Below are 25510 nucleotides of genomic sequence, written 5' to 3' on the forward strand. Positions count from 1 at the left end.
CGCTGCTGCAGGAGACGAATGGACAATGAAGACTGCGGCTTTCAGACATTCATTTAACAAACTCCCGTACAGGCACAGGTGCCTTAAGTGTAACTCATCTCGCTGCCCGACACATTTCGTTCAGAGCTGTGATTTATTGTTTTGCATTCGTGGCTAACCGCATAAAATACGTTCGTAAGAAGAAAAATAAAGGAATGCGAAGACAACAAGAAAAGCATTTTTTTCCCCACACTCTCAACTCACATTTTTATATAATATTCTCACGTATATTTCGGTATTATTTTTTTGCACTTCGGTGAAAATGCAGTCTCACACACTTATGACCGGTGGGGATCAGTAGTTGTACCGCAACATAGCAACCGTAACAACGCGACATCGTTGCTAAGGAAGTTTTTTTTTAACTACGGCAAGCGAGAGCAAGGAAAATGAAAGAAAACGCTTTTTCTAGTGCTCTGCTGTAACGGGCTCGGTGCCACCTTTTCACAACTTGCAGCTGAGATCGGAGACCCCCCCTCTGTAAGTTTAGTCTTTAAAATCTAATCGTGGAAAATACTTTTTATGCTTCGGAAAATGTTTTAATACCTTAAACTAGTTTGTGTTATGGGTGAAAGCAAATAACTAAGAAAGTGTATCATACAAAATAAAACCATATTTATTTAACATTTTGTGCACGCAGGGGAATACAAAAATTAAAATAATCACCTTAAAAGAAATTCTACATAATTTACAAATACAGAATGTATATTAAACCTTGTACAGTAAAGTCTGGTTAAAAAAAAGCACAGAACAAATGTGAAACAAAATAACAGATTATAACCACACATTCAGATGAAAATATTTTAAAAAGCCGATTAAAACGAAAGAGGGAAAACAGACATTCTAAATGGCGGAATCCACATGGGCACAATTGTGAACAGCAGCTTTAAAAAAAAAGTACTTCTAAAGCTCAGTTAACGACTGACTAGTCCTCCTCAGAGGAACTCCAGTCAGCCTCAGCAGTGTCTGCCAGTCTGCAGCAGGTGTCCGGCAGCTGTCCTGTACCCAGGTGTGGGCAGATGGAGGGTGAAGCAGGGCAGTGCTGTTGTCAACATCCGAACTGGCTTGTACGGCACACAGAACGTGCCGTCCCCTGACTCCTCGACTCCTTAAAGAAGCAGAACCGCTGGCGTTTCTCAGGAGAGCACAGGACCACACACTGGACTATCAGGTAAGGACACCTCAGGTGAAGAGCTAGCCAGCCAGAAAGCAAAGCCAGTAAGTAGACCACCCCTGTCCCGCTACAGACAGGCTCTGGTCCTGTTCTAAATGAGCCGAGAGGCAAGAATATTATTCAGCCCAGCAGAGCTCCAGCAAGGTAAATATTCAGTCACGCAAGATTCCAACCAGAGAGCCGGTTTAGCCTAAGCAGCCTCAAGCAGTCAGCAGCTGCAGCTCAGTCCTGGGAGATCATGTCCAGGTTGGCCAGGTGTCTCATGGTGGGCCTGCCATGTGGGCAGTTCCAGGGGTGTTCGATCTCGCCCATGTGGGTCACCAGCTTCCTCATCTCGCTGGCGTTGAGCGCCGTGCCGATCATCACCTGCAGGGGGCGACAGAGGCACGTTACACCCTCTAGCCTGCAAAACGGAGGTGCTGGAGGAGCACAAATAAAACAGCAGTGGCAAACAGATAAGACGTCTCCTCAAGCGTTCCCTGCTTATTCCAATAGCCTGGACGACCAGAGAGAAAGGGTTTCGAACCCGCGCTGCAATTGAAATACAAGCAGCGACACGGCCTCCTTAAATCAGGGGATTTCTTACGGATTTTCGGCAAGCCCTGGAGGCGAACATCTGTCTGACACGGGACGGCCGGCACATAACGCCGGGGCTGTCGCTCAGCATGAAGACGAGCTCCTCGATGTCCGCCGGCCCGAAGGTCCAGTTCTTGCTGGTGGGCAGCGAGACCAGCTTGACCCTGTCCATCGCCGGAGCTGTGGAGACAGGCGTGAGACCCGCACTGACGTGCTCCCTTTATTGTAACGGGGGGAAAGGTGCTTCGCAGGCAGGCCGGAGACATAACACATTAAATAATACGTTTAACACAATGTGGTCCCATTAACAAATCAGAAATGTACACGCGTCAGATGAGAAAAACAAGTTTTTCTGCCTACAATTAAGCAATTAAGTAATTAAGGCGCTAAGCCTTACTGCTCACTTAGTAAAAACACTCTGAGTAAGTAAAACCCTTAATCTGCAACATCACAGAATGGCTCAAAAACAGCACGGTACCAGGAATGATTAGTGTTGAACATGCCAAAAAACATTTAATTGTTTTTTTAACAGATATCCTTCACTCCCTTAATAAATAGGTATGATCAAAGGAACGGGACAGGACTCCGTGCTGTAGACACTCGAGTATCTGTATCTGTGCTCATCTAGCAAGACTCTAGCAAATCTCTACACCACAGAGGCTAAACTGTAAAAACGCCAAGAAGCAAACTGAGCTGAATTCTGAGACTGCGTTCAGATAATACATGACAAATCAGTTCTTACCATCCTCATCGATGAGGAACTCGAAGCCATTCTTTCGGAAGATTTCCAAGTTTTCCATCAGTATGGTCTCATTGACCGCAGTCAGATGTAGTTTCTGGGGGCTTAAGGCAAAATTGAAATTCGAAAATCAATGCATTAGATGGACCAGGGTGACACGGTTTCTGCACGATTATAGGGCTGTTGGTTTTTGGTCTTTATTCTTGCTGTGGTCCAACTAAATAGCGCTGCAAGTAATGTCAATTTCAGCTTTGAAATTCTTCATAAATATTTCTATACATAGCATTATAAACTAATGTCTAGAGTCCTAAGCTTGGCTGGCTGAGATGGATCTTGTTGATCACAGCACATATGGAGATAAAGAAGAAGGTTCATCACTCACACAATGAGCCTCTGTCCCTGCAGAACAGTGTGCTGCTGCAGCATCTCGAAGTTGTACTTCTCGTCTGTGGCGTGCTGATCGATCATGAAGATGTCCGAGTCCAGCTTGGTGATGATGAACCCCAAGTTAAACTGGCCTATGATCTCCATCTTCACAAACATGTCCTTGCTTTTGGCAAAAGAAATGGTTTTTAAAGCAGCAGAATGCTACGTAATGGGGTAAAACAATCACAGTGATTCTCCGAGACAACAGATGGTACATTTGAGAGACTGTAAGATGTCAAAATCTTAGCTTTCCTTCTGTCCCCGACTAATGCTTGCAGTATCTTCTGTGAGCTGCAAGTCTCTGCTAACTGTCCTGCAATCAAACCCAGAAAAGACCCGACAGCTGCTCTACAATTGCTCCCACCCCCAGGCAAACAGGCAAACAGGCAAACAGGCAAACAGGCAAACAGGCAAACAGGCTTTCCAGCTGGGTTGGGGACGCCAGCCCATGTGGCTGCCGGGGTACCTGATCTGTCTCTTGAGCTCCGCCTCCGCACTCTGGTTCTCCCCGGGGCTGATCTTCGCCCTGAACCGACGGACCCTCAGCCCCTCCCGCGCCTCCTGCTCCTGCCGCTCCCGCAGCCTCCCCACTCTCCGGGCCAGCTCGGGGAGGGAGAAGCGCAGCGGCACGGTCTTCTTCTGCAGCCGGACGGGAGCGTCCGCCTTCGGGCTGGCCACGGGCACCGCAGAGGAGCGGCCGGGGTGGGGATTCTGGAGGCCTGACGGGAGCCGCCTCTCCAGCCTGGCTCTCTTGGCACCTGGGCTCAGGCTGCACTCTGCAGACTGGCCAGGCAAGGACAACTGGTCACCTGTATCCCAGCCGCCGGATACAGAATCGGTCAAGTTCTGCTCTTTGTTGTCAATCTCCGCTTCCTTCACCCGCTCCTCTTTATTTTCATGTTTAGCACCCATGGGAACCAGTTCGACTCCATCGGGAGAGCTGAGCTCCGATGCTTCTCCACACACGCTATCCGGAGTGCTCATGGCCGGCAAGCTCCCTCGGCCTGAATCCACGTCGCTCTCCATCTTCCTCTCGTCCCGGTCATCCCCAGTCCGCTCCTCTGGCACAGCCCCTTTCCTCGGGGAATATCCGAACCTGTCCGCAGGACTTTCCAAGGCGGAGCACGGGACCCCTCTGCCTGAGTTAGTACCACCGGAGCGACTGAACAAAGACTGCAGGCTTGTCTGCGCGGGAGACTTCGGTGCAGCTTTCCTGCTGGCGCTGTGTCCCTTTATCTCGCTCCCAGCCGATTGGTGCAGCGAAAATGCTGCTCTGAGCCTGGCTACGCTCATCGCTGAGCTGCTCTCAGGAGGGTCACTAGACTCTAGTCCAGCTGCAGATCCCCGAGCAGCCCCCGAGTCTGGAAGAGCTGGTTCCACTGCAGCAGGCTTTACTGGGGTCTCCGCCGTGTCACGCCGAGGAGCCGTTTCGCAAGCACCTGATTGAAACGAAACATGATTGAGCGCACGGCTGAATCATGACCGAACGCACGCCGGAAACGTGACCGAACGCACGGCTGCAAGGAAGCGTCGCTCTCGAGCCCACCTGGCCGGGCGAACGCGGCGTGGTTGAGGCTGATCTTGTTGACGCCGCCGTCGTACATGGCGACGAGGGAGGTCTTCAGGATGGCCAGGAGCAGCTTCTCCTCCTGCAGCAGGATCTGGCGCTTGTCTGGCGTGACGTTGACGTCCACGCAGTCTGCAGCAAAGCACAGGCATCGGCGGTGTCACAGGACAGCACGCTGCTTGGCAGCCCCGCACTGAGCCCCTGCCAACATCGGCACGTGCACAGACTGCACGCATATAGACATTTTTTTTTAGCAGTGCATGATTCTGAGCTTTTTACCTCTGTGCAAGTCTTGCGACAACAAGTAAGGAGCAAATTCGATCAGCAATTTCGTGATCCTCACGAGACTCCAGACCAGCACAGCATGCCCGGCCTCCTACTTACCTGACGCCACACTGATGTTCAGGGCCACAAACGGATACTGGTGTCTGTTGTACATGTGATAGACTTCATTCACAAGTTTGGAGACCTACGGGAGGAAGAATAATTTAACACGTGAAAATATATACACCTGCACTTGCCTATATACTCCAATATTTTCCCTATTATTAAATGTTGTAAAGACACATTTACAATACCAGAAGAAGAAAACGCTCTGTTGCTTTATGGCTTGAAGGTTGCAAGTTTCTGAACCCGTGCAACCCTCATACGAATTTATACATCAGACACTAAATCCTGCAAAGCTTCGATGGTTTTATACAAATAGCTGCTGCTAGTTGTCAAGTATGGCGGCAGACAGGAGCAATCGATCACAGATTGAGGGAAACGTGTTCTGGGGCACCTTTGCGGGGTCACAGGGCCGCTTATTGATGAAGAAGAACTGCCTGTCTGCGGAGCTCCTCCCCAAGCCATGCTCCCCTTGGGAAACGAAACCGGTGATGCTGGAAGGCAAAAACAGGATGTCAGCTCTCCAGTAAAATCTGGCTTCCAGCTAGAAAACTTCTACGTCTGCTCACGAGAAGCCGGCGCCGCTTTAGAACGCAAATGTCGGACCAACTCACGTGTAGAGGCTGTCGGGCAAATCGGCCGAACTGAGACCGTAATCTTCCATGACGGCTTCGCTGGGAGGCAGCTGCTGGAATGGGATCAGGCTCTGGAGCTGCACGGGGAGGAAAGCAGATCCGCTGTAAATGTGACACAGCAGACCCATTGGCCGGAGAGGTCACACGGCCAATTTCAGGAGGGAAAAAAGACAGGAAGCATGGGACAAGAGGTGGGAAAGAGGTGGGAAAGAGGAGGAGGAGGAGGAGGAAGAGGGCTTCTGAAAGCCCCACACACCTACCTGTCTAGATCCGAACACTGAGCCAATGTTGTCCCTCATGCTCTGGCTGCTGCTGGTGCTGAGCACGAGGCTGCGCTTGCCCTGGCCCGTCTGGTTGGTGCAGGTGATGCGCACCCCCATGGAGACGATGCAGTAGGCCTGCAGGACCTGCACCATGCGGGCGTACTCCTGCAACGACACGCAGCCCGCATCACGACGGCTGCGACCAGCAGCTCCGCCTTTCCTTTTCCTCAGGCCTTTGCATGACAACAAACCAGGTTACTAGCAGATATAAACAGGCACATGCAGGATTACACAGATCCCTGTTCACTGAAGGTCATTAGGAAATGAATGCAATACCTGAAAACTACTAAACCAACCCAGCAATTGCCATTACATCGTCTAGGTGGGATCTAAGTTTTGCAACCAATATTTGAACTTGAAGAGGCAGGGCCACACGCCCGAGGCTGCTGGCCTACTTTCTTGATGTTGCGCTGGAACTCCTTGTGGCGCACTGGCAGGGTGTGGAAGAGCTGCTGCAGAGTCACGGTGGTGCCCTGCTGGCGGGGCTGGGGGCTCCTTTGGGTCAGCCGCCCGTCCCGGTCGAACCCCAGCCGCGTGCCCACTCTGGCCGACTCGTGGCAGGTCACCACACTGAGCTGGCTGCAAAACAGCGGGCGGAGGGCGTCAGTCCCGCGGGGGGGGAAACACGACAGGGGTGTCCCGCCTCCATCACCCAGACCCAGGCCCGCGTTGGGAATGCAGTGCGAAATACACAAATCCCCATAGGAAGCAGCAATTCAGCAATCAATCATTGCGGTTGATTAACTGGAATATAAATGATACAGGAAGGACAAGAGCAACAGATAGTCCAAATGACCCACTAGGTGCACCGCAGTCCAGGAGACTGTTGCAATGGAAGACAACCGCTCGTTACCACGGTGACCCCTCCAGACCCCCCCCCCCCCCATGAGGTACCTCAGGGCACAGAGGGAGCTCAGAGCCTCTCCTCGGAAACCAAACGTTGCCACGTGAACCAAATCCGAGAACTCCTGCAGCTTGGAGGTGTGGTGCTTCAGAGCTGCAACAGAGATGAAGAGATGAGAGGCAGCTTTCCCTCGTTTCATCGAAGGGTGGCCTGTTTTGTTTTTTCTTCTGCCTCACGCGTCCTGAATACGCACCTAGCCCTTCGAAGTTCGCCTCCTCCACCCCTTTGCCATTATCCGACACCTCCACGAGCTCCGTTCCGTACTCCCTCAGCTTGATCTCTGCAAACACACCGCACAGGCGCACTGCCGTCACCGAGAGCCGGCCCAGCCCACTGACGGAGCGGAGACAGGGTGGGCTTTGGAGAGCAGGCCCCCATCTTTTCAGAAAACAGTGTACGTGCTAAAGAGGAATGCAGTTTTTTTTTTGTATTGCTGTACTTATTTTAATTTTTAGTGTATTCTGATGTCTGTTCTTGCTCGTCTTGGGCTGCTGTAACACCTCAGTTTCCCTTAGGGATCAATAAAGCTCTTTCTTTCTATCTGTCTGTCTAGTTCGGCCACCAGAGGAAGTGATTCTCCTGTGTCTTTTACACGTTTGACTATTAAAATAGTCCAGGTGGGGAGCTGTGTCAGCATGCGTAGGGACAAGTAAAAGGTTTATTCCTGCTGAAAAGAGAAGAAAGAAACCGGGTGTGAGATCCCTCACACCTGAAGAAGGCTCCCCGGCCGGAAAGTTGTGTTTTCTTTCTTCTCTTTTCAGCCTGGAATAAACCTATGACTATCAAAATGTTTCCTCCATACAAGTCTGGCGCTCTGTGTATAGTCCCCGGGTGACTGAAGTGTCCTGGCACAGACAGCGGGCATGCTTACCGATGTTAGTGGCTCCTGCGTCTATGCTGTTCTCCACCAGCTCCTTCACGGCGGTGGCCAGGTTCAGCACCACCTGGCCAGAGCAGATCTGATGCACGGAGCGCCGGTCTATGGGCCTGATCGCGCCTGCGGCTCCACACCTGCAGACGCAGAAGAGGGAATCAGCTGGGAAAATATGGACGCAGCTCAGGGAAAAAAGAATCCTACTGCTACCGAACTCTGCATCCTCAGCTCCAGCGGATCTCCTGCTGCATGAGCTTCGAACATTATCGGCTGCACGTCAGTCTTCATGCTAGCCGATTCCAGCTTGTTGCACCATTTGAATAGACATAGACAAGCTTGTGAAATCAATATGATATATGTTTTGTTTTCCAGGTTCTCCAACACACCTGTACAAGGCTCTACTGATGTAGATACATCAGGGCAGCATCAGTTTTCGGAGTCTGGAAGCAGCAGAGTATGGCCTCAGCTCTTCCAGAATGCAGTTCTTCAGTATTGCAGAGCAAGAACTGGGACAGGCATTTCCAGTGGCTACTGTTGCCATGATTTACATTTAAAAAATAAAATTGCCTCATTCATGATACGAGTAGTACAGGATGTAAATAATCATCTAAATCATTTCAGCACCTATCTCTCGTTACGGTTACTGTTTTTATACTGGAAAACATGCACATGAACTATATTTCGCATAATAAAAAGTAAGAAGGAAACTGCTGTACTCACACTTCCTCTGTCATGTCGTGTATTGCTACGATTTTTTTAATGTCCAAAGCGTAAAAAAATCAACACTAACGGGTTTCTTATCATTACAGGAAAATCATCTTAGCCTATTTAGCACTGCTCAGCAAACGGAGTTTTCCAGGTGCAAAATTTCACTGCTACGTCCTTCCAGGTGAGAAAAGTGGATGAAACGACCGACTGTGATTTTAAACCTTCTTTCCATAAACTCTTCGTTCAGCATTTGAAGCTAATGTACTGACAACTTATTTTCCGCCAACAAACATCGAGTACTGGCAGGTCAGGGGCGTCCTGGGAAATTGAGTTCTTCGCAAAACATCGCCCCAGAAGAGCTGCGTTTCCTAAAAGGCTTACATTTTAAAACATTAGGAATGTGAAATATAAATGTCTAACGAACTAAAGACCGTGTGAATATGCTTTCAACACCGAAGATCAGCCTGTCCCAGGAGTGCCCGAGTGAAATTAGGAATACTATTCCCATGAGCCTGCAACAGACCGCTTGAGGCGATTGGCTCTCAGAAACACCAATGGGAGTGGAGAGTCTCTGACACTTCCGGCTGTGACACCTCCCGAGTGGGCGGGACATCCTCTCTCCCGGCATGTTGGTTCGGTTCTTAGAAGGGGGTTGGCGGAGATTAGGGATCGGGAACTGCTGATATTTAGGGAAACGTGCTGGGTTTGTTTGTTTTCTGTTTTTCCAGCAGACGTCAGGAGGCATGCCGATGTACCAGGTAAAGCCGATCAGTGGGGGAGATATCCAGATTGACTTGCCGACCTGCATGTACACGTTAGCGAATATCCACGATCAGAGAAGCGGCTGTGCACAGGCGCGCCAGGTAATGTCATTCAATCAGGATAATGTTGGTGTGTTTCGGGGGTCCTGCTCGTCTCTCCGTACGCCGTTCACGTTTCCCTAATTAAAACAGTGTTTGCTCTCTTAACGTGCTCTTTCTGTACCTTGAATGCCCAGACAATATATTGTCTATTTCTGCTTTTAGGAGCTACGTGGTAGTCGATTACCTCATGGCAGAACGAATTAAGAAGCTTATGAGAAACGAGTTTCTGTTGGCTTCGATTTCGAAGGAGGGGCTATGCCTGTTAGTGCGATGTGTGCGCTGGTAGATAGGCGCAGCTGAGGGCCGAGCGGAAACGGCAGGTTTTAAATGTAATAAACTCTCTGATGCAACACGGCGTGCGACCCCGTTGCGTGGCGAGGCTGGAGTTGATTGGTCGTGCGGAGAAGCGTGCCCACATGTGGTCATGAAAGCTCTCGGTACCGACACGTACAGCCTTTAGCAAACCGTTCTTTAAAAACCGATATGTATATATAATTAAGGTAGCGTGTTGCTCTGCAGTGTCTAACTACCCGTGGAGCGAAGTAGTACGTTATCATTGTTATTGTATGAAATACCTTATAGGTATTTTTAGTTAGGAGATGCTTCTATAATTAGTAGTTCTCTAAATGTTATGTCGGGGCTCATGACAACTGGGAAATTACTTTCTCCACTAAACCAGCTTTCACCAGTGGTTTCTGCGGCAGGGAAATCAATAACACTCCCCTTCCATCTCTGCTTTATCTGCGATTTTAATAGCTACAAGCATCGGCACTGATCACGCAGAAGAGGTTCGTGTACTTGACGTGCTGCTCCCACTCGGACTCGAGTTGTGCGCTTGTAGCCGCCCGGACAGTGTGAATGAGCCCAAACCTTTCTACCAAGTTCCGGACCCCACGCCTGAGGGGTGTGGGGTTTAAATCCCAGCAGGAACACCTCACTCGGCAAGCGCCGCGCTCCCGACGCTCCAGGACACTGGCTGCCGTAAGGGTGGGTACACCCCAGACCTGCTGAGAGAAATATCACACTTGTTCTGAATTGACTTGACCAATTAAAAGAAAGCCTTTGAAAAATATGGCATAAACCACTATAGAGTAGGAGTCCAGTGTTCCTCCACTCACTCCATCAGATCTTTAAAATTGAAGGCGCTGGGAGATCATTTTCTGTGCTCAGGGGACGGGCTTCAGTCTGTCAGAATGCTCCAGGCAGGAATTTTAAACTCTCACCCGGAGAGCCAGTCAGCACAGAAGTATGCGCTCGCTTCGCTCCGGGCCGTGTGAGGACAGCTGCCTGCTCTAGCGACGGTCGCGGCTCCTCCAGGCTGCGGGGAAACACGAGCCAGCCGGAGCTGCCACCCAGGCGGGATCGGGAGCGGTCTTGTGGTCAAGGTTTTCCGCCAGCGTGGCTACTGCGCAGCTGTGAAGTCCTGACATCTGCGGGTGTCGGGAGAGTCCTCGCCCGTGGCGAGATCAATCCGGCACTTGCCTTTGCGAAGTGGGCTGTGCGTGGCGGCGAGTGCCCCCTGTCAGGTTGGCAGGGGGGGGGGGGGGGGGTCTCTGGAGTTGCTCGCTGACCGTTGCTCCGCCCGCCGATCGCCCCCAGGACGGAGAGGCCGACCCGGCGGTGCGGGCCCTGGAGGCGCGGCAGGACGAGATCCTGCGGCGGCTGCTGGAGCTGAAGGCCGCCGTCGACGGGCTGTCCAAGGCCATCGCCACCCCCGACGCCGACGTCGACGTGACCAGCGTGTCCCGGGACGTGGGCGCCGCGGATCTGGACTCGCTGCTGGGCAAGGCAAGTGTCCGCTGGCGCTGTCCCGGAGAGCCACCGTCTTTCTTCCGCCGATTGAGTTTACAGGTGGTGGACGGGCGGGGTGGGCCTCGCTGGGCATCTTTATAAGGGATAAGGTCGGGTTTTAGTGCGGGGGACACTGAATGCTGTGCCAGTTCCACCTGCTGCTTGTGCTGCCCTTCCTGGGAATCAGATGGCCGATGGAGCGAATGAAACGCTGCAGGTGAGCACTGCAGCAGACTGTGTAGCCTGACCGCTGGCTTGTGTGCTGCTGTCTGCAGGACAACGGCGCGCTCAGGGACATCGTGGTCAACGCCAGCCCCACGCGGCCGCCCCTGGCCCTGCTGGTGCTGCACAGCCTCCTGCGTCAGCGCTACAGGGTGCTGTCCACCGTGCACGTCCACTCCTCTGTCCCCTCCGTCCCCCCGCAGCTTCTGGCCTGCCTCGGCCCGCGCGACCCTGTCAGCTGCTCCCGCCACGACTTCCAGCTGGGCTTCACGCTGATATGGAAAGATGGTAAGAGCAGGAGCAGGTCAGAGCCTTATAGGACCAGCGAAGAGCCCGTGTTCCTGTTCCACTTGCTGCCCTGGGGCCAACAGGTCCACTGGTCTTCCTTCACCCTTCTTTTCTTCTGCCTGATCGTACCATAAACATGAGAGATGTAGCACCATGGTTTTTAACATTTTGACACCTAGTGGGTATGTTTTCATCAAGTATAAAAGACCTTAAATTGAAATTGTCAAAGAGGGAATATGTTCATTTTCACAAAAAAAAGTCTACAGCATAGCATGTTTTTGAGGTTTTGATGGTGTGCATAGTGGATTACAGGGTTTTAATGTCACACCCTTCCAAAGTAGCATTTCTCTAACTCACAGAACACCTTCTACTTCAATTTTAACTTAGGAATGTGGTCCTGAGAAAGGCCTACAGAATTGAAAAGAACTGAACCACACTAACAACAGATACAGCATCTGGCTGCTTATCTTATGCATCTGCTGTTAGTGTAGTCAAGTGGTGCAAACTTCAGGTTCTTTCTAAGAGAATTTTATGAAAGACCTGGCAGAATTCGAAAGGAGTCCGATTCAGGTGATGAAAACGTTTTCAGAAAGCACCCTGCCTTGCTTGCATCCCTGATCCTGTTAAAATGAGTAGTGGCACTGTGCTGAGTTAATTGCTCCAGTCTCTTCCCGAACCTCACCTCTGCCCTTCTCTTTGGTCTAGTGCCCAAACCCCAGATGAAGTTCAGCATCCAGAACATGTGCCACATCGAAGGGGAGGGCAACATCGCTCGCTTCCTGTACAAGCTGCTGGGCTGTGGGCCACAGGACGCCGTGATGGCCACTGTGGTGGACAGCTGGGTGGACATGGCCTTGTTCCAGCTGATAGAGGGCAGCAGCAAGGAGAAAGCTGCCGTGCTGCGGGCACTGAACGGGGCTCTGGGCCGGTCTCCGTGGCTGGCAGGCTCGGAGCTCTCGCTGGCTGATATCGCGTGCTTCTGCGCTGTGCTGCAGTCTGCCAGCACCAGCTCTGTCCCCACCAACGTGCAGAAGTGGATCAAGTCCTGCGAGAACTCAGGATACTTTACCTGCGTCTCCCAGCTGATGCAGTGAGGGTGTCGCAGTTCCCCTGATGCTTCTGCATCACATTCAAGTGAAGAATGACCTCAAGATGTCTCAATACTAAGGAAAATGCTCCCTCCCACCTTGTGCCTATATGATCTAGATCTGTGCAGGTTTAGTACCCATTTAAAAATGGTATTTGGGTTCTGACGCAGTGGTGGAAATGTTAAGTACTGTAAGCTAAAAAATACTTTTAATGTAAAGCAGCATTTGTAGAAGTTTTTCTTCTAAAAAATAAAAAAATCTTCCACATTGGATGACTTTGAAGTCCTTATTTTGTGAAATTCTTTGGCAGATGCTTTGTTACTGTCCAGAGAATCTGATCTCATTTAACCACTCATCATAGGTTGAATACTTTCCAGAACCCACTGCCCTTGTAGACGAATATTTTATTATGGACCTTAAAGAAAGGCAAAACCTAATTAAATAACGCATCGTTTTAAAAGCAGCCATTATGCTAAAACAATACAAAAGAAACATAAGCCGGTATTCTCGGTAAATTACAAATTCACATTTCTGTACAGCAGCTGCCAGGGGTCCTCTGCTCCCCTAGCGCGGGTCCCCACTGCGCTGGGCCTGCAGGAGCTCGCTGATCTGCCTCCGCAGCTGCACAATCTCCACCTCCTGCTCCGCCACTTTCCTCTGTAAGGAATGGATCGCCTGCGGGAGAGGGGCAGGAGGAGTTCAGCGTCACCTTCCTGGTTCTAGACCACAGCGGAGGAGAAGGGGCTCCAAGCGAGAGGCGAGAACGTGGACCCGGCCTGTTTCTGCTAGCAGCTACGTGAATGAGGACTGCTGGAGATTTGTCCTGGGAAGAGCTTGGGCACTGGCTTCCACAACATGGATGGGCAGCCTGTTCTAAACTGCCACAACCCTCTGTTCTTTGGTTTTAAATTCACATTTAAAAAAAATCCAGCACGTCTCCAGGTTAAGAACGACTGATGCAGAAGATGACACTGCAAACACAGTGGCGTAAATTCTTTCCAATTGCTAATCAATAATTCTGAATACAAAAATGTGGAAAACAAATTAAGAAACGGCATCAGAATCCCATATTTGTTTTGCACATTCTACGAGATTAGGCTTAAAATAAGGATGATACGGGTTCGAGACCTGAACGAGCGGAGCGCGCTGCACATCCTGCTTCGACCAGTGAACTTCCTTGCAGGCGCCTGTCCCCCTGCTGGCAGGCTGCGGTGCCGCAGGTGGGGCCCTGACCCTCACCTCATCAGTGTGGCGGAAGAGCTCGCTCTGCAGCAGCTGGGCGGCGCTGGGCCGCAGAGCAGGGTCCGGGCTGATCAGCCGCTGGATGTACTTGGCGAGGACGGGCCAGTGCTGGGCGAAGGCCTCGGGAATCGTCCCCACACGCAGCTGCTCCAGCGTCCGTGCCCTCTCCATCTCCGTCCTGACCGGCTGGAAGAGCTCCAGAGCGATGATCCCCACGCTGTACATGTCCGACTGCGGACGACAACATCCGCATCACCGCGTCGGAAGGCCTACGAGGCTGTTCTCCCAGAAAGACCACGACCCACCTTTCGCACTCGTACATTAATCATCACTTGGAGCGGGATACCTTCAACCTTCTTGGTTTTAAAGAAAAAACAGGTTTTCCAAGTTTACGCTATGCGATTCACTTGCAATTGTAAGCATGATCTTGTATTTACTGTATATATTTGGTTTTAGAATTTAAACCAGAGAATAAGAATTTAAATTGGGAATTAAGAAGAATTCTGATGGCACCCAAAACAAAAAACACTAAACAGTCTTCCTTTTCAGCTAAGCGAGACACTTTACACCTTTTCATGACAGTGTTTTTAATCGGGACTCTTTGTAAGAAGCGCTGCCTCACGTTAAAATATTGTTACAGTGCAGACGAAAAGTGATCCCAAGGTCAGCTGGAAGAGGTGATTTAAGGTTGCTGTTGGCACTGTTGTCTGAATGTGGCAGAATACCTTGTAGTCATAACGAGACCCTTCCCGCTGTTCTGGTGCAGCATAGACGTACGTCCCCACACCAGTGGTATGTGCAGAACCTGTGACAAACACAATCCAGTAAGGTTTCAGCAGCTCTGACACTCTGCAGTCCTGTCTTTCTTTGCTGGAGCTGTTGAACCCGACTCAACGCCTATAACTGACTTCACTGCAATGTTATTCCAGGTCGGGCCATACTATACAGTTTATTTTATACTTTCATTAACTTTAACACGATTTAAAATATAATAAAAGAATGCAATGTTCAGTTCAGCTTATTTGTCATATGCAAAAATGTAATGAAATGCTCGTCAATTATGTGCAGGACTAAAAAGTTTAAGAGAGCCCCAAACTGACCAGAAAACATCAAGCACGAGTCTTCCGATTCGCAATCCGAAGGCGTCAATTAGAGGGAAGGCTGTATGGGTCGCGGTCTAATTAAAGCGGTCCCTCACCGATGGTGCAGGCGGCTGGGAATGACGGCCCACTGTCATCGACGATCATGTCCCTGCAGGCGAGGCCGAAGTCTCCGATCCTCACGCGGCAGTCTCGGCCATGGAGGAAAATGTTCCTGGGCTGCAAGGCCAGGAAGAACAAACCCATCACCAATCTAGGGGGACCCAAACCTCCCATCCCCTGGGACCCCGAGAAGTGGATATGCACGTCTAACAGCGGACGTCAAGCACGTTTATTACAGAGGGCATGTCGACGCGTGCCAGCAAAATCCACTTCCGCCGATGGGGTGGAAAGCAGTCACTTCCGTGACCGCAGCCAATGTTGACGAGCCATTAACATCGGACGGTTTTGAAAGTCACATCCCGCTATCGTTAGGAAAACCGAGATGGCAACGATAACTTTAGACCTCAGGAACAGGAAAAACTCACAACACGGCATCCCTCTGAGACGCAGATTCGTTTCATCACACGTTTATGACGTCACTTTCGAACCGCAGCACTGCGCGTACACGTGATCTCGGACTGCGAGACCCCGGACAACCCGGCTTATTCTCTCAATGAAGACGCTTCTCACGCTCTGAATGGGCAATACGAACAGGAAACACCACGGCCCGTGCCGTAAGCACTCCAGAACGTCAGCCAACGGGTCAGAGAAGGTTTGCGAGTGCCAACAACACGGCTACAACGAACTACACTTCAAACTGCACGAAGCCATTCTGAAGGGGGAGACGGACCGCATTGTTGAGATCTTGCAGTTTCACCCGGTCAATGAGCCCATCAAGATCTGGAACGACTGCGCGCTGGTCCCGACTCTCCAAACACAGGTAACTATTAAGGGCGAATTGTCTTCAGGGGGTGGTATGAGGACAGGCGTGAATATTACGACTTTTTGTCATCCTGGTCGACTCATCGTGCGTTAAAAACAGGCACGCAAGCAGCAGCTGTCCCGTCCCCTCGCTCCCCGAGTACACTCGAGCTGTACTTGGTTACTGCTCAACGAAGCGCGTAACCTGGATGTGCATGCTCCTATTACAGGCCCGCGAGAAGCTCATGCCTCACTGCGCATCCTCATCCGTGAACGGAACAGTGTGAAGCCAATTGCAGATCATAAACACCCTTTCACTTCGCTTGTTTTCCCGCAACGCTACGGTCCTCTGCAATCGACACATTCCGAAACCGTGCAGCGTTAAAGCTCCAGTAGCCGCACTGTAATGTGAAAGTTGGCTCACTGAGGAGTCTAGCAGCACAGCTAACAGAATGAACCCACCACACCGGCGGCCGTTTTTCCGCTTACTCTGGAGGGCGTGCATGTGAGAAAATGCGATTGTTATATGAATCGTTGCACCAAAACCATCCAAACTCACGTTCTCCCTACATCAAACAAAAACACAAATACCTGCTGCGTGCCCTTTTCATCAGCAGAGCCAACTTCTTAGACATCTGATCTCACACTATTTTACAGGACGCCTGCTAGGTCACTTTGCTGTTTGAAAAGGAACGTGAATCATCCTTTAAATTTCATAGCGCTGTTCTGCTGTGGCTGGTGGTTGGCCAGCATTCTTTAACAAGTCTGATTAAAGCTGATTAAATGGAACACAGTACTAATACTTCTGTTCCTGGGCTGTCCCGGGTCAGGCGGTGCTGCCCATCCACCTGGCTGCCACCTACAGGAAGGAGAACAGCCTGGAGCGCCTGCTCCTGTCCGGAGCCAATCCCGAGATGAGGTGACCATCGGATCTCCACCAGCCCACAGGCCAGGCCAGCCCGTTCCTCCAATCCCGAATGAAGCCCAGCTCCATTTTATAACATGCCAATATAGATAATATCGCTGCCGATCGTTATGACAACGGTTATTTTCTTACTTTATAAGTTCTTGTAATATTGGCGCTGCCATTGTTAGCTATGATGTGCGCAGTTGCACGGGAAATCACGGTGCTTTTGTTCCGCTCATCAAGTCAGCCTATGGTATGTAGTACAGCGAGGACGAGAGGCTAATGATCAATGCTACAGCTGTAGCAGGGTGGGGGATATCGGTTTCACTGCTCGATTCCCCAGGGACCTGCGGGGGAGGACAGCCCTGCACCTCGTGATCACCCACTGGCCCACGATCGCCGCCACGTGGGCCAAGCCACAAACCAAGTTCCAGCGCGCCATGGCCGCCATGCAGCGGCGCACCGAGGCCTGCCTCAGGCTGCTGTGCCGCTCGGGGGTCGACATCAACGCCGAGGTGGCGAGCGGCTGCAAGCACACGCCGCTGCACCTGGCCGTCCGCTACAGGGCGCCGCCTGCGGTGGGCATCCTGGCCGGCAGCGGGGCCCACGTCAATGCCACAGACCGCCTTGGCATGACGCCGCTGCACATGGCGGCGGGGACCCTGAGCCCGGAGATAACGGCCGCGCTGCTTGACTGCGGGGCAGACATCCACCGGGTCATCCAGCACACCGGGGCCACCGCCCTGCACCTGGCGGTGTGCGCCGCCTCCACCAAGGCTGGGAGGACCCTTCAGGTGGACCTGGACTGCACCCGGCTGCTGCTGGCCAGGGGAGCCCGGCCAGACGCCCAGGACCAGGCAGGCCGCTCGCCCCTCCACGACGCCTGCCAGGGGGGCCGCGAGGAGGTGGTGGACCTGCTGCTGCTGTACGGGGGCAACGTCAACCTGCGCACGGCCGCCGGGGAGAACTGCCTCTTCCTGTTTCTGGACCGGAGGCCCAACCTGCAGTGTGCCTCGCTGCTGGGAAAGCTACTCAGCCTCACATACCCACTGAGGGTCACCAATGGGGCAGGTCACCTGCCCGACGGCCTGACGCTCCCAGAGAGCTGCTTCCAGAGGGAACTCCTGCTGCTCCTCGCCCAGCAGCCCCTACACCTCCAGGATATCTGCAGGATCACGGTCCGCCAGCAATACGGGGCGAAGCTCAGAACGCATCTGAGAGACGCTCTGCCACAGGCGCTGTTTGACTTTGTCTACAGCAGCTGGGATTCCATCCCCGGCAGAGGGCGCTGTGCCACAGGCAGCAGCAGGCAAACACGGCTCAAAGAGAACTCGAGCAGAACATATGGAGAACCAAACCTTGAGGATTGATTAGCACGAGTCTCTGTTGCCAAGGTTTCTTGGGCAAATCACCAATGCAATACAGGAAGCAAGGGCAATAAAATACTGACGAAAAGCAAAGCAGCCCCTGTGTCATCCTTCATCCTCTTGTACTGCTGCTGAGCACCTCAAATCCAAGACATAAGGAGGAACTATGCGGATAATTAAACAGAGATCCTAGAAAAGGGGTAGACCTCTGTGTCTGTTCCTCTGGTTTTCACTGGATTACTCCGTTAGCCTCATTAAGCTCTTATCTCTACATTACAAAGCTGAAATATTAAGTAACCTAAAACTGTTTTTGGAAGGGCCACTGTTTATAAGAATAAAATGATTTGAAATTCCATAAGCAGCAAAACAGAGTACAGCCCAAGAAGCTCACCTTCAGGTCTCTGTGCATGACCCCTCTGGAGTGAATGTACTGCACACCTTCCAGTATCTGACAAAGGATGCTCATTGTGAGCTTGGTGTCCACAAGGCTGTAACCTACAGGTTGAAAACAAAACCAGAAGGCTTTACACGCAGCATCCACCTGGAGATTAAATGAATGACCAAACACCACTGTCTGTGGAACAGGCAAGGGCCGAGTCCCACAGGGACAGTCTTCCTTACTGGAGGCGGCTGCAGTAGAATCTTCCACGGGCCTCTCGTTCCGTTCCAGAATCCAGTCCATTAGGGAGCTCTCGCACAGCTGCATTTGGATGTACAGCATGAGGTGGTACTGCACCTGCCACACAGAGTCCAAAAAAAACAAAACCATGACGTTCTCTTCGGCTCTGAACACCGTTGACTTTTTAACGTGACTGGAGTACACCGGGAAGGAACGGGGGCACCCCTGAGCTGGGGGGAGCGTTTCTGCCCGGAACCCTGCCACCGCACTGCCAGGGGTTGTGGGTCTCTGTATGCGGTGCCCGTACCTCCGAGGATCGGTGCACGCAGGCTTCCCTCAGCGGGCACACGCTGCTCCACGTCTGGCTGTCCCCGTCCAGGCAGGAGCTCTGGAGGTTCAGCTTGTCCCTGCTACAGCCCTCTTCTGTAAGCACCGCTCCATCCCAGCCCTCTGCCGCCTGGCCAGAGGGTCCTAAATACACGCAGGGAATGGAGCCCTTCGGGTTGTGCATTCCTTTGGGACACACTGCAGGGGGGACAGCAGGGCTCTGCTCCTGCCTCCGGGCGCCGGTGCCCTGCGAGTCCTGTGGCAGGGGTCTTGGCCTCATCACGTCTTCCTTTGCCTTCTTTGAAGCGGCAGAGCTCTCAAAGACTACAGAGGCGCCATTGCTGCTGTTACTGCTCTCCTCGCCACTGTGAGCGGAACAAGACAAAGAGGGGACATTTTTTTTTCCATCAAGTGCCCGCTTTCAGCCCCAGACAACACCAGCGATGCCCATGAGGAACGTCACTGAACAGAGCTGCAGCACAGTTAATCGTACCGAGTTGCACTGCTGTTGGCCCAACACAGAACCACTGTAAAATGTTCAGAAAACCTAATTTTATTCGCTTTCTTTCATTCACTGAAAATAAAAAAATAAATAAATAGAACGTTTCACATACTCCTCCATCTGCGACGGTCTCTCCAGTGCTCGCAAATTATTATGCAAAGATGCCGTGCCTAAAGTGAAAGACAGAAAGAAAACTCAAGGCTGTATAGAAAAAAGCTTTCATTATTGTGGTCGATCAATTGATCATCTTTACATGCATCTCTGAAGATTATCTTCGTTTTACCCAAATGCCACAAAATGAATGTGAATCTATCCTAACGACCACAGAATAGCAAGCTCCCTTAACAGGGTTCAAATACTTAACTCCAATCTGGTCTTTCCGGCCGATCTGAGTAAGGAGCTCTCACCTTCGATAAGTTCCTTTTCCCTCTCTCTCCCCGTCTCTCTGCCTATTTTATGCCCTGTTCCAGACCGTTGGTTGACACAGAACTTAATCAACTAAAGGAAACCAAGGTAAACGTCACAACTGCTTTGATGATTGAATCTGTGACCCTTACATCTCTGCAAACATCCCCATGCTTTGAAGCTGGAAATGTTGACACTAGCCAGGTGTACCCCACTGTATCTAGATTCACTTCATTGGAGTTATCTTAGCGTTGCACAAGCACGCAGGTGGTTTGCACAGCCGGCAGCTTACGGGGCTTACTCTTCACTGCAGGCTGCACATGCTCCATCCAGGCAGTGTGATAGCCCACTATGTTGGCATGCTGAAGACCCGCCAGTACTTTCACTTCCCGGAGGACCTGCAGTGAAACAAAGCCAAGTCAGACCGCGTGGCCGTCCCGCGCAAGCGCACGTGTGCGTGGTTCCGGGTCTCACACTGGCTGGAGAGCTGGATGACAGTCGTGGCAACACGTGTGGGACAACGTGAGCTGGAAATGGTGCTGCTGGGTGCACCTGGGTACACAGGATTATGAATGTTTGAAAAATAATTTGGTACGTTTCATACCTACACTGGTTTCAGCAAGGCATCTCTATCACAAGTATAAAAAACTCTTAATGAAGCCCATAAAGAATATTTCTACATGAACATAATATCCCCCCCGGCCACTGTCAGATTAACAAGATCTAACTCATTTCACTTTCAGGACTTACTGGGATGATGCATATCAGGTAGAGTTTAAGAACCCCTTAAACACATTTTGCACTGTACTTCAAAAGGATAGAGCCATGGAAATTTGTCTGAGGCATCAAAGAGGCAAACAGCCAACACCATACCTTCATGCAGTCATTCCTTGTAGCTTTCTTGATGAGAATCTTCTTCACAGCGTAATACTGGCCATCCAGCTTGTTCTTCACCTAAAAGTAAAGCCATTTCTTTAGTGTCCTGGGTTCTACGTGGTTTTAATGCAGTGAGAAAATGTGCAAAGCCAGAAAACCACAAATAACTTGTCAGCATTTTTAATCACTCTTCTCGTGTTAAATTCCAGAGTAAAACGCACAACTATACCTTGAAAACTTTTCCATAGCCTCCCTTTCCAAGCTTGGATATCTCCTCAAACTCACTGAGATATCGGGATGTCTGTCTTTGGAAAAGGTCCTCTTTGGATCTAACAGAACAGAAGATCATATATATTTGCACACGCTAACATGCATACCCATATTATAGACTGACAATCGGCACACTGGGGGAAGTGGTCAATATTCAAAGCAGCTAAAAGCACAGTGGTTCTTACCTGACCGTTTGGCCCTGGGCGCCTTTACCCAGAAGTCTACGATCCTGAAAATCACAAGAGAAATACATCGTCTTTCAACCTTTGAAATAAATATTTATATCTGTGGCTTCCAAACATGGTCTGAAAAGCTCCAGTCCTGTTATTCTTATACAGTAGGTCACCCTAAATGAACACTGCTCCTGCAGGGCTGAAGGATACTCTGACTTTTGTTCTAAATAGTCTCATTACATGACTAATTGTTCAAGGTCTTTAGAAGACCAAGATCTTCAAGTTGGAGACCCCTAAAGGAGATATCATTAAACAAAAAGGGATCACTGTAGTGCAGACAGTGAAAATCAGGGATCAGCAGCTCGTCTATGGCAGGGCTTGTTAGTGGCCCTGGATGAGGATACCCTTGTGGCAACCACTGGTGTAAATCAAAATCAGCCCTTTAACAGATTCAAAACCATAGCCAGTATTGTGGAGCTCTTTGAAAACTCGGTAAAAGTATACTACATACACAATAATCCCTTCACTTCGTCCCAAAGCACTTCACAGGTCGAAGCAGAGTAACAAGCCCACTTACAGAGAGGGGAAAAGAGGTGGTGAAATTGGAGATGGCAGACAGAGAGGCACTAATACAGCCCGTACAAGGGGCTCTTTCTGACCTGAGAGTGGAGGGTGCTGCTGGCGGCGCGCAGGAGCTCCGTGAAGGCCCGGTTGTGCTGCAGCCTGACCGTGCTGAACTCATCACTGAACGCCAAGGGGGACAGCAGGTTCATCGCGGCCAGCTGCTGGCTGATCACTGGGGGGAACACAAGCAGGGGCACGAGTGAGAAGGTGGGTTCTGAGACAGAGGATAAAACCTACAGCAGGAAAGAAAACCCCACCGCGGCGCTCTAACCCAGTTCCTGGGGGGGCGAACCAGGTGCAGAGGAGAATGAGCAGAGCGGCAGTCTTGTGTAATCACCTGTAAAAGACCCTCATAAAAACCCCATACAGGTCTAATTTAGACAATAATTAGAAATTATTTCTCATTAAATGCTTTATTTGACAACTCAGACCTCAGGGCCCCCAGGAAGTGAATCTTAGACCCTTATTCTATTGTCTTACATTCATAAAGGAGAAGCATCCTTTTCCATTGAGATTTTGAAAAATGGGTGGGAGATTTGAAAATGTTGCCTCCATTCTGGAAATGCAGTACCACTTTAGATCTACTCTTTACCCTGTCTATATGTACACACACGTGGATCCTATACAGTCATAGGAAGAACTGATGAGAGATTAGACAACATAAGATTTTTTTTCTTACAAGAAACAAACATGGTACATCTAACCCTTTTGTTTAATGGTTAGGCGTAGTTTCAAACATCCTGCTGTTACACAGAGAAAACACTCTGCACTGGATAGTTAAACAGTGTTGTGATGAGCTCTGCTGTTACAACACAGACATAGCACTGCAGCTGCCAGCACAGGCAATGTCCAGTTTGTAATGGACAGGGTAAGGCGGACAGGAATAACTGGGCACCACTGACCTTTAAACAGGAGGTGTGAGCGGTGTGGCTCCTTCTCGTACACACAGCACAGGTGCTCCAGGAGAGAGCCCAGCAGCAGCTGGTTGGGGATGGCAGAGGCAAACTCCTTGATCGCGGAGTACTTCTCCACAGCCTCACACTGCTCGGGAGAGTCCGAGGCTGGGCATGAAACAGAGCCAAGAAGCCAAGCAAGAGTTCAAACCGTGCATTTCAGGAGAATCATGGATGACAATTTTTTTTCAGGATACAAACCTTGCAGGGTGAATTGCGTATATCCAAATGAAATCTAGGATTAATCCAAGATACAACCTCATATACCTTTCTGCTGCACCGACCGAGAATGTCTGTGGATTTGCACATGCAAGACCTGTTCCTGGATTCCAGTCTTGGATTCCTGCTGCTAAAAGTTGGGCTGTTATCGCCATGACAGTACAGCCTTTTTTTTGCCCAATGTTGAGAAAATCCTAAAAGTGGGCATATATATAAATCCACATGTTTTTGATATTTTAGATTTCCTTTCCTCTTGTTCAGCTCAATGTAAATGTCAAGAAAAACAACCCCCACAGCACAGTAACTTTTCTTGGCTCCACTTCACTTGATGAACTTGACTAAGATGAACAATTTATTTCCATCAATCAATTCATACATAAGAAAAGCTGTGCTTCTGTCTCTTGAATAGCAATACTGTATATTGTAATTATGTATGTCCCTGGTATAATATGCATTGATAAAAGAATTAATGTTCTTACCTTCAGCAACAGCTTTGGCTATCATGCCCAAAATATCTTTGTGCACTAAATCCATTTTATATAAAATGGTGATATTAGAAAAAAATCCTAATCTTTCAATAAAAAATTAACTTAATTAAATTACCGTAACAGACCAGATCTCTCACGGAGCGTCTGTTATGCACAATTCTTTGAGCAGCTCTATACTAATGTCTCTTGTTTGTGCAGTAGGGTGTGTTCAAAAATTAGTCTTATCTGTCGAGCCCATTGCAACTGACAGCCAATCTTACCAATTACAAATATACTGTTCCAAAAACACTCTGGGAGAACGCAGGGCAAGACCGGGTAAGGATTATAGGAAAGGCACCACAAGATGAATATCTGCCCCTCCAGCTAAACTCAGTTCTTTGGTTTTAAGTTATTAAAGTGGTTGACGTCCTTGTTGATGTGGGTATCTTTTTACCACTAACAATAAATGTCACTTTGAACTTCAGATGTGCAGAGGATTTTGCAGTACTTGTGTTTAAAAGAAACAGGTAGCCAAGAAAAAAAGGTATAAAAAAACAATATACAAATGTATTGTGGAGCAATCCAACAAATCTAGTTAATTTTGTCGTTCATGACTTAGAAAATTGTTAAACTACAGTATTAATAATAGTATTATGCATTGATTTAGCAGGCTGACCAAGTACACCACAAGTGGTAAAAAACTAAATCTGACTACTCCCGGCAAACCTTCAGGTTGAACGAAGAATGAAGCACCATTTGGTGGTCGTTAAGGTTTGTCCAATGCAAACCTCTTCTTTAGTTGCATCTCAAAGTGGCGATGACGTTTTTCACAAGCCAGGAGAGAGATTACAGTCGGCCTCAGTGTCGGAGTAACACATAATGTGTTCCCCACTTGACGTTCCGCTCGGAACCGGGGAACCTTTTCACTGTTGCACCTCTGCGACAGTACCCCGTGTGTATTCTCAACAGTCCTAAAACGTTCTTTGTTAACGATAAACTATTTTTAGACTTACTAAATGACATTTAAAACAAGCACTACAGTAAACCGATAATTTCAATAGGATCATCAGCTAACCTACCCCACACGGGCTATTTGAGAGCAGGATAGCGCTTCCGTTCCGTGAAGACACGCTTGTTGTGATTGCTCAAGTGCAGTTCGGGCTTAATTTGGATGAAATCCGAAACCAGCCGTGAGAGCCGAACAGTGACATCTGAAACCAAGCGGGTTACAGCCGCCCTCTACGCCCACACGAGGTTAAACTCGGGTTTACCGTCCAACAACGACCTGATCTTTCTAAAAAAAAAAAATCCCTCAAGGGAAATGTGAAGTAAACGATCTTGCACGAAACTCACTGTCAAACTGCACGTCGTCCTCCTCCTCCTCGGCAAGCTGCAGCGCCAGGCTGTCGCCCCGCCGGCCGGCCAGCTCGGTCCGGAACACGGGGCCGAAGCTGCGAGAACTGTCCCCCAGCAACGGCCCCCGGCCGCCCGGTCCCAACATCACCGCTTTCGCCGCGCCGATCACACCCCCAGCGCGGCTGGAACCATCCCTACCCGTTACCGTGTCCCCGTAACCGGCTGAAATACGGCTGCTGCCAACCCTCGCAAGGAGAATAGCTCCACCTGATCTCTCCTGCCCACACCGGGCACAGCACACCCCGACACGGGCTTCCTGCCCCGCAGGGGCGGTCTACAAACTGGCATCCCCGCTGCAAAGACGCACACAGCTGATGAAACCACCACGCAACACACGATATGCCCCCCGACAGAGCTCCACTCCAGTTATATCTCGTCATAAGTGCGTGTCCATGATGCGGGGGGGTCATCGGATATTATTTTTGCAGTTGCTCTTCCCGGTGACAAGCCATTCTCTTGCTTGACGGGAATATTGGCTTTGAACACGGGGAGGGAGGGGAGGGAATTGTTAGATAGTCCCTCGTTGGCGGTGTCTCAAG

The 25510-nt window shown here is 50.2% G+C and overlaps 4 protein-coding genes across 6 annotated transcripts; 2 read left to right on the top strand and 2 right to left on the bottom strand.

The window, feature by feature from the left end:
• Window positions 1-631: 631 nt before the first annotated feature.
• pms2 (PMS1 homolog 2, mismatch repair system component) lies at window positions 632-8835 on the bottom strand. The gene is made up of 15 exons (XM_088936650.1): window positions 8362-8835; window positions 7639-7778; window positions 6961-7047; window positions 6758-6860; window positions 6259-6442; window positions 5801-5968; window positions 5520-5617; window positions 5300-5399; window positions 4903-4987; window positions 4498-4650; window positions 3418-4390; window positions 2908-3075; window positions 2529-2629; window positions 1797-1966; window positions 632-1576 (listed from the first exon to the last, which is right to left on the bottom strand). Exons 1-15 carry the CDS (start codon window positions 8373-8375, stop codon window positions 1433-1435), a joined length of 2688 nt encoding a protein of 895 aa, XP_088792776.1. The 5' UTR covers window positions 8376-8835; the 3' UTR covers window positions 632-1432.
• A 113-nt stretch (window positions 8836-8948) lies between these two features.
• Window positions 8949-12874, top strand: aimp2 (aminoacyl tRNA synthetase complex interacting multifunctional protein 2). Of its 2 annotated transcripts, none has more exons than XM_088936341.1 (4): window positions 8949-9212; window positions 10812-11000; window positions 11279-11513; window positions 12219-12874. In XM_088936341.1, the coding sequence occupies exons 1-4, from the start codon at window positions 9093-9095 to the stop codon at window positions 12605-12607; spliced, it is 933 nt and encodes a 310-aa protein (XP_088792467.1). In that variant the 5' UTR covers window positions 8949-9092; the 3' UTR covers window positions 12608-12874. The 2 variants fall into 2 exon arrangements, with proteins under 2 accessions (XP_088792467.1, XP_088792468.1); XM_088936342.1 differs by having other exon boundaries at window positions 8951-9107.
• Window positions 12875-12988: 114 nt separating this feature from the next.
• eif2ak1 (eukaryotic translation initiation factor 2-alpha kinase 1) lies at window positions 12989-25254 on the bottom strand. 2 transcript variants are annotated; one of them, XM_088936340.1, is made up of 15 exons: window positions 24909-25254; window positions 22819-22977; window positions 21952-22088; window positions 21305-21348; window positions 21079-21178; window positions 20847-20927; window positions 20275-20371; window positions 19681-19738; window positions 19047-19431; window positions 18742-18856; window positions 18512-18615; window positions 15042-15162; window positions 14569-14648; window positions 13841-14074; window positions 12989-13276 (listed from the first exon to the last, which is right to left on the bottom strand). In XM_088936340.1, exons 1-15 carry the CDS (start codon window positions 25054-25056, stop codon window positions 13166-13168), a joined length of 1974 nt encoding a protein of 657 aa, XP_088792466.1. In that variant the 5' UTR covers window positions 25057-25254; the 3' UTR covers window positions 12989-13165. The 2 variants fall into 2 exon arrangements, with proteins under 2 accessions (XP_088792466.1, XP_088792465.1); XM_088936339.1 differs by having other exon boundaries at window positions 20266-20371.
• Window positions 15206-18385, top strand: LOC148818286 (ankyrin repeat domain-containing protein 61-like). The gene is made up of 3 exons (XM_088936893.1): window positions 15206-15865; window positions 16677-16765; window positions 17097-18385. The coding sequence occupies exons 1-3, from the start codon at window positions 15623-15625 to the stop codon at window positions 18121-18123; spliced, it is 1359 nt and encodes a 452-aa protein (XP_088793019.1). The 5' UTR covers window positions 15206-15622; the 3' UTR covers window positions 18124-18385.
• Window positions 25255-25510: the final 256 nt, after the last annotated feature.

Source organism: Atractosteus spatula, chromosome 18 (assembly GCF_055471065.1).
Source record: "Atractosteus spatula isolate fAtrSpa1 chromosome 18, fAtrSpa1.hap1, whole genome shotgun sequence".
Classification (NCBI taxonomy): domain Eukaryota; kingdom Metazoa; phylum Chordata; class Actinopteri; order Semionotiformes; family Lepisosteidae; genus Atractosteus; species Atractosteus spatula.

What these genes read in the sequence shown, in the direction of transcription:
- pms2 (XM_088936650.1), bottom strand. An exon ending in GAACATCAGTGTGGCGTCAG is followed by an intron (nt 4,651 to 4,902) that starts GTAAGTAGGAGG and finishes GCTTTGCTGCAG; the next exon opens with ACTGCGTGGACGTCAACGTC. An exon ending in CCAGGGCTTGCCGAAAATCC is followed by an intron (nt 1,577 to 1,796) that starts GTAAGAAATCCC and finishes CGCCCCCTGCAG; the next exon opens with GTGATGATCGGCACGGCGCT.
- aimp2 (XM_088936341.1), top strand. Translation starts at nt 9,093, where the DNA reads ATGCCGATGTACCAGGTAAAGCCGATCAGTGGGGGAGATATCCAGATT. An exon ending in GCTGTGCACAGGCGCGCCAG is followed by an intron (nt 9,213 to 10,811) that starts GTAATGTCATTC and finishes GATCGCCCCCAG; the next exon opens with GACGGAGAGGCCGACCCGGC. An exon ending in TGGACTCGCTGCTGGGCAAG is followed by an intron (nt 11,001 to 11,278) that starts GCAAGTGTCCGC and finishes TGCTGTCTGCAG; the next exon opens with GACAACGGCGCGCTCAGGGA.
- LOC148818286 (XM_088936893.1), top strand. Translation starts at nt 15,623, where the DNA reads ATGGGCAATACGAACAGGAAACACCACGGCCCGTGCCGTAAGCACTCC. An exon ending in TCCCGACTCTCCAAACACAG is followed by an intron (nt 15,866 to 16,676) that starts GTAACTATTAAG and finishes GTCCCGGGTCAG; the next exon opens with GCGGTGCTGCCCATCCACCT. An exon ending in GGAGCCAATCCCGAGATGAG is followed by an intron (nt 16,766 to 17,096) that starts GTGACCATCGGA and finishes TCGATTCCCCAG; the next exon opens with GGACCTGCGGGGGAGGACAG.
- eif2ak1 (XM_088936339.1), bottom strand. Translation starts at nt 25,056, where the DNA reads ATGTTGGGACCGGGCGGCCGGGGGCCGTTGCTGGGGGACAGTTCTCGC. An exon ending in CTCACACCTCCTGTTTAAAG is followed by an intron (nt 22,089 to 22,818) that starts GTCAGTGGTGCC and finishes TGTTCCCCCCAG; the next exon opens with TGATCAGCCAGCAGCTGGCC. An exon ending in TCTTCCGCCACACTGATGAG is followed by an intron (nt 13,277 to 13,840) that starts GTGAGGGTCAGG and finishes CCTCTCCCGCAG; the next exon opens with GCGATCCATTCCTTACAGAG.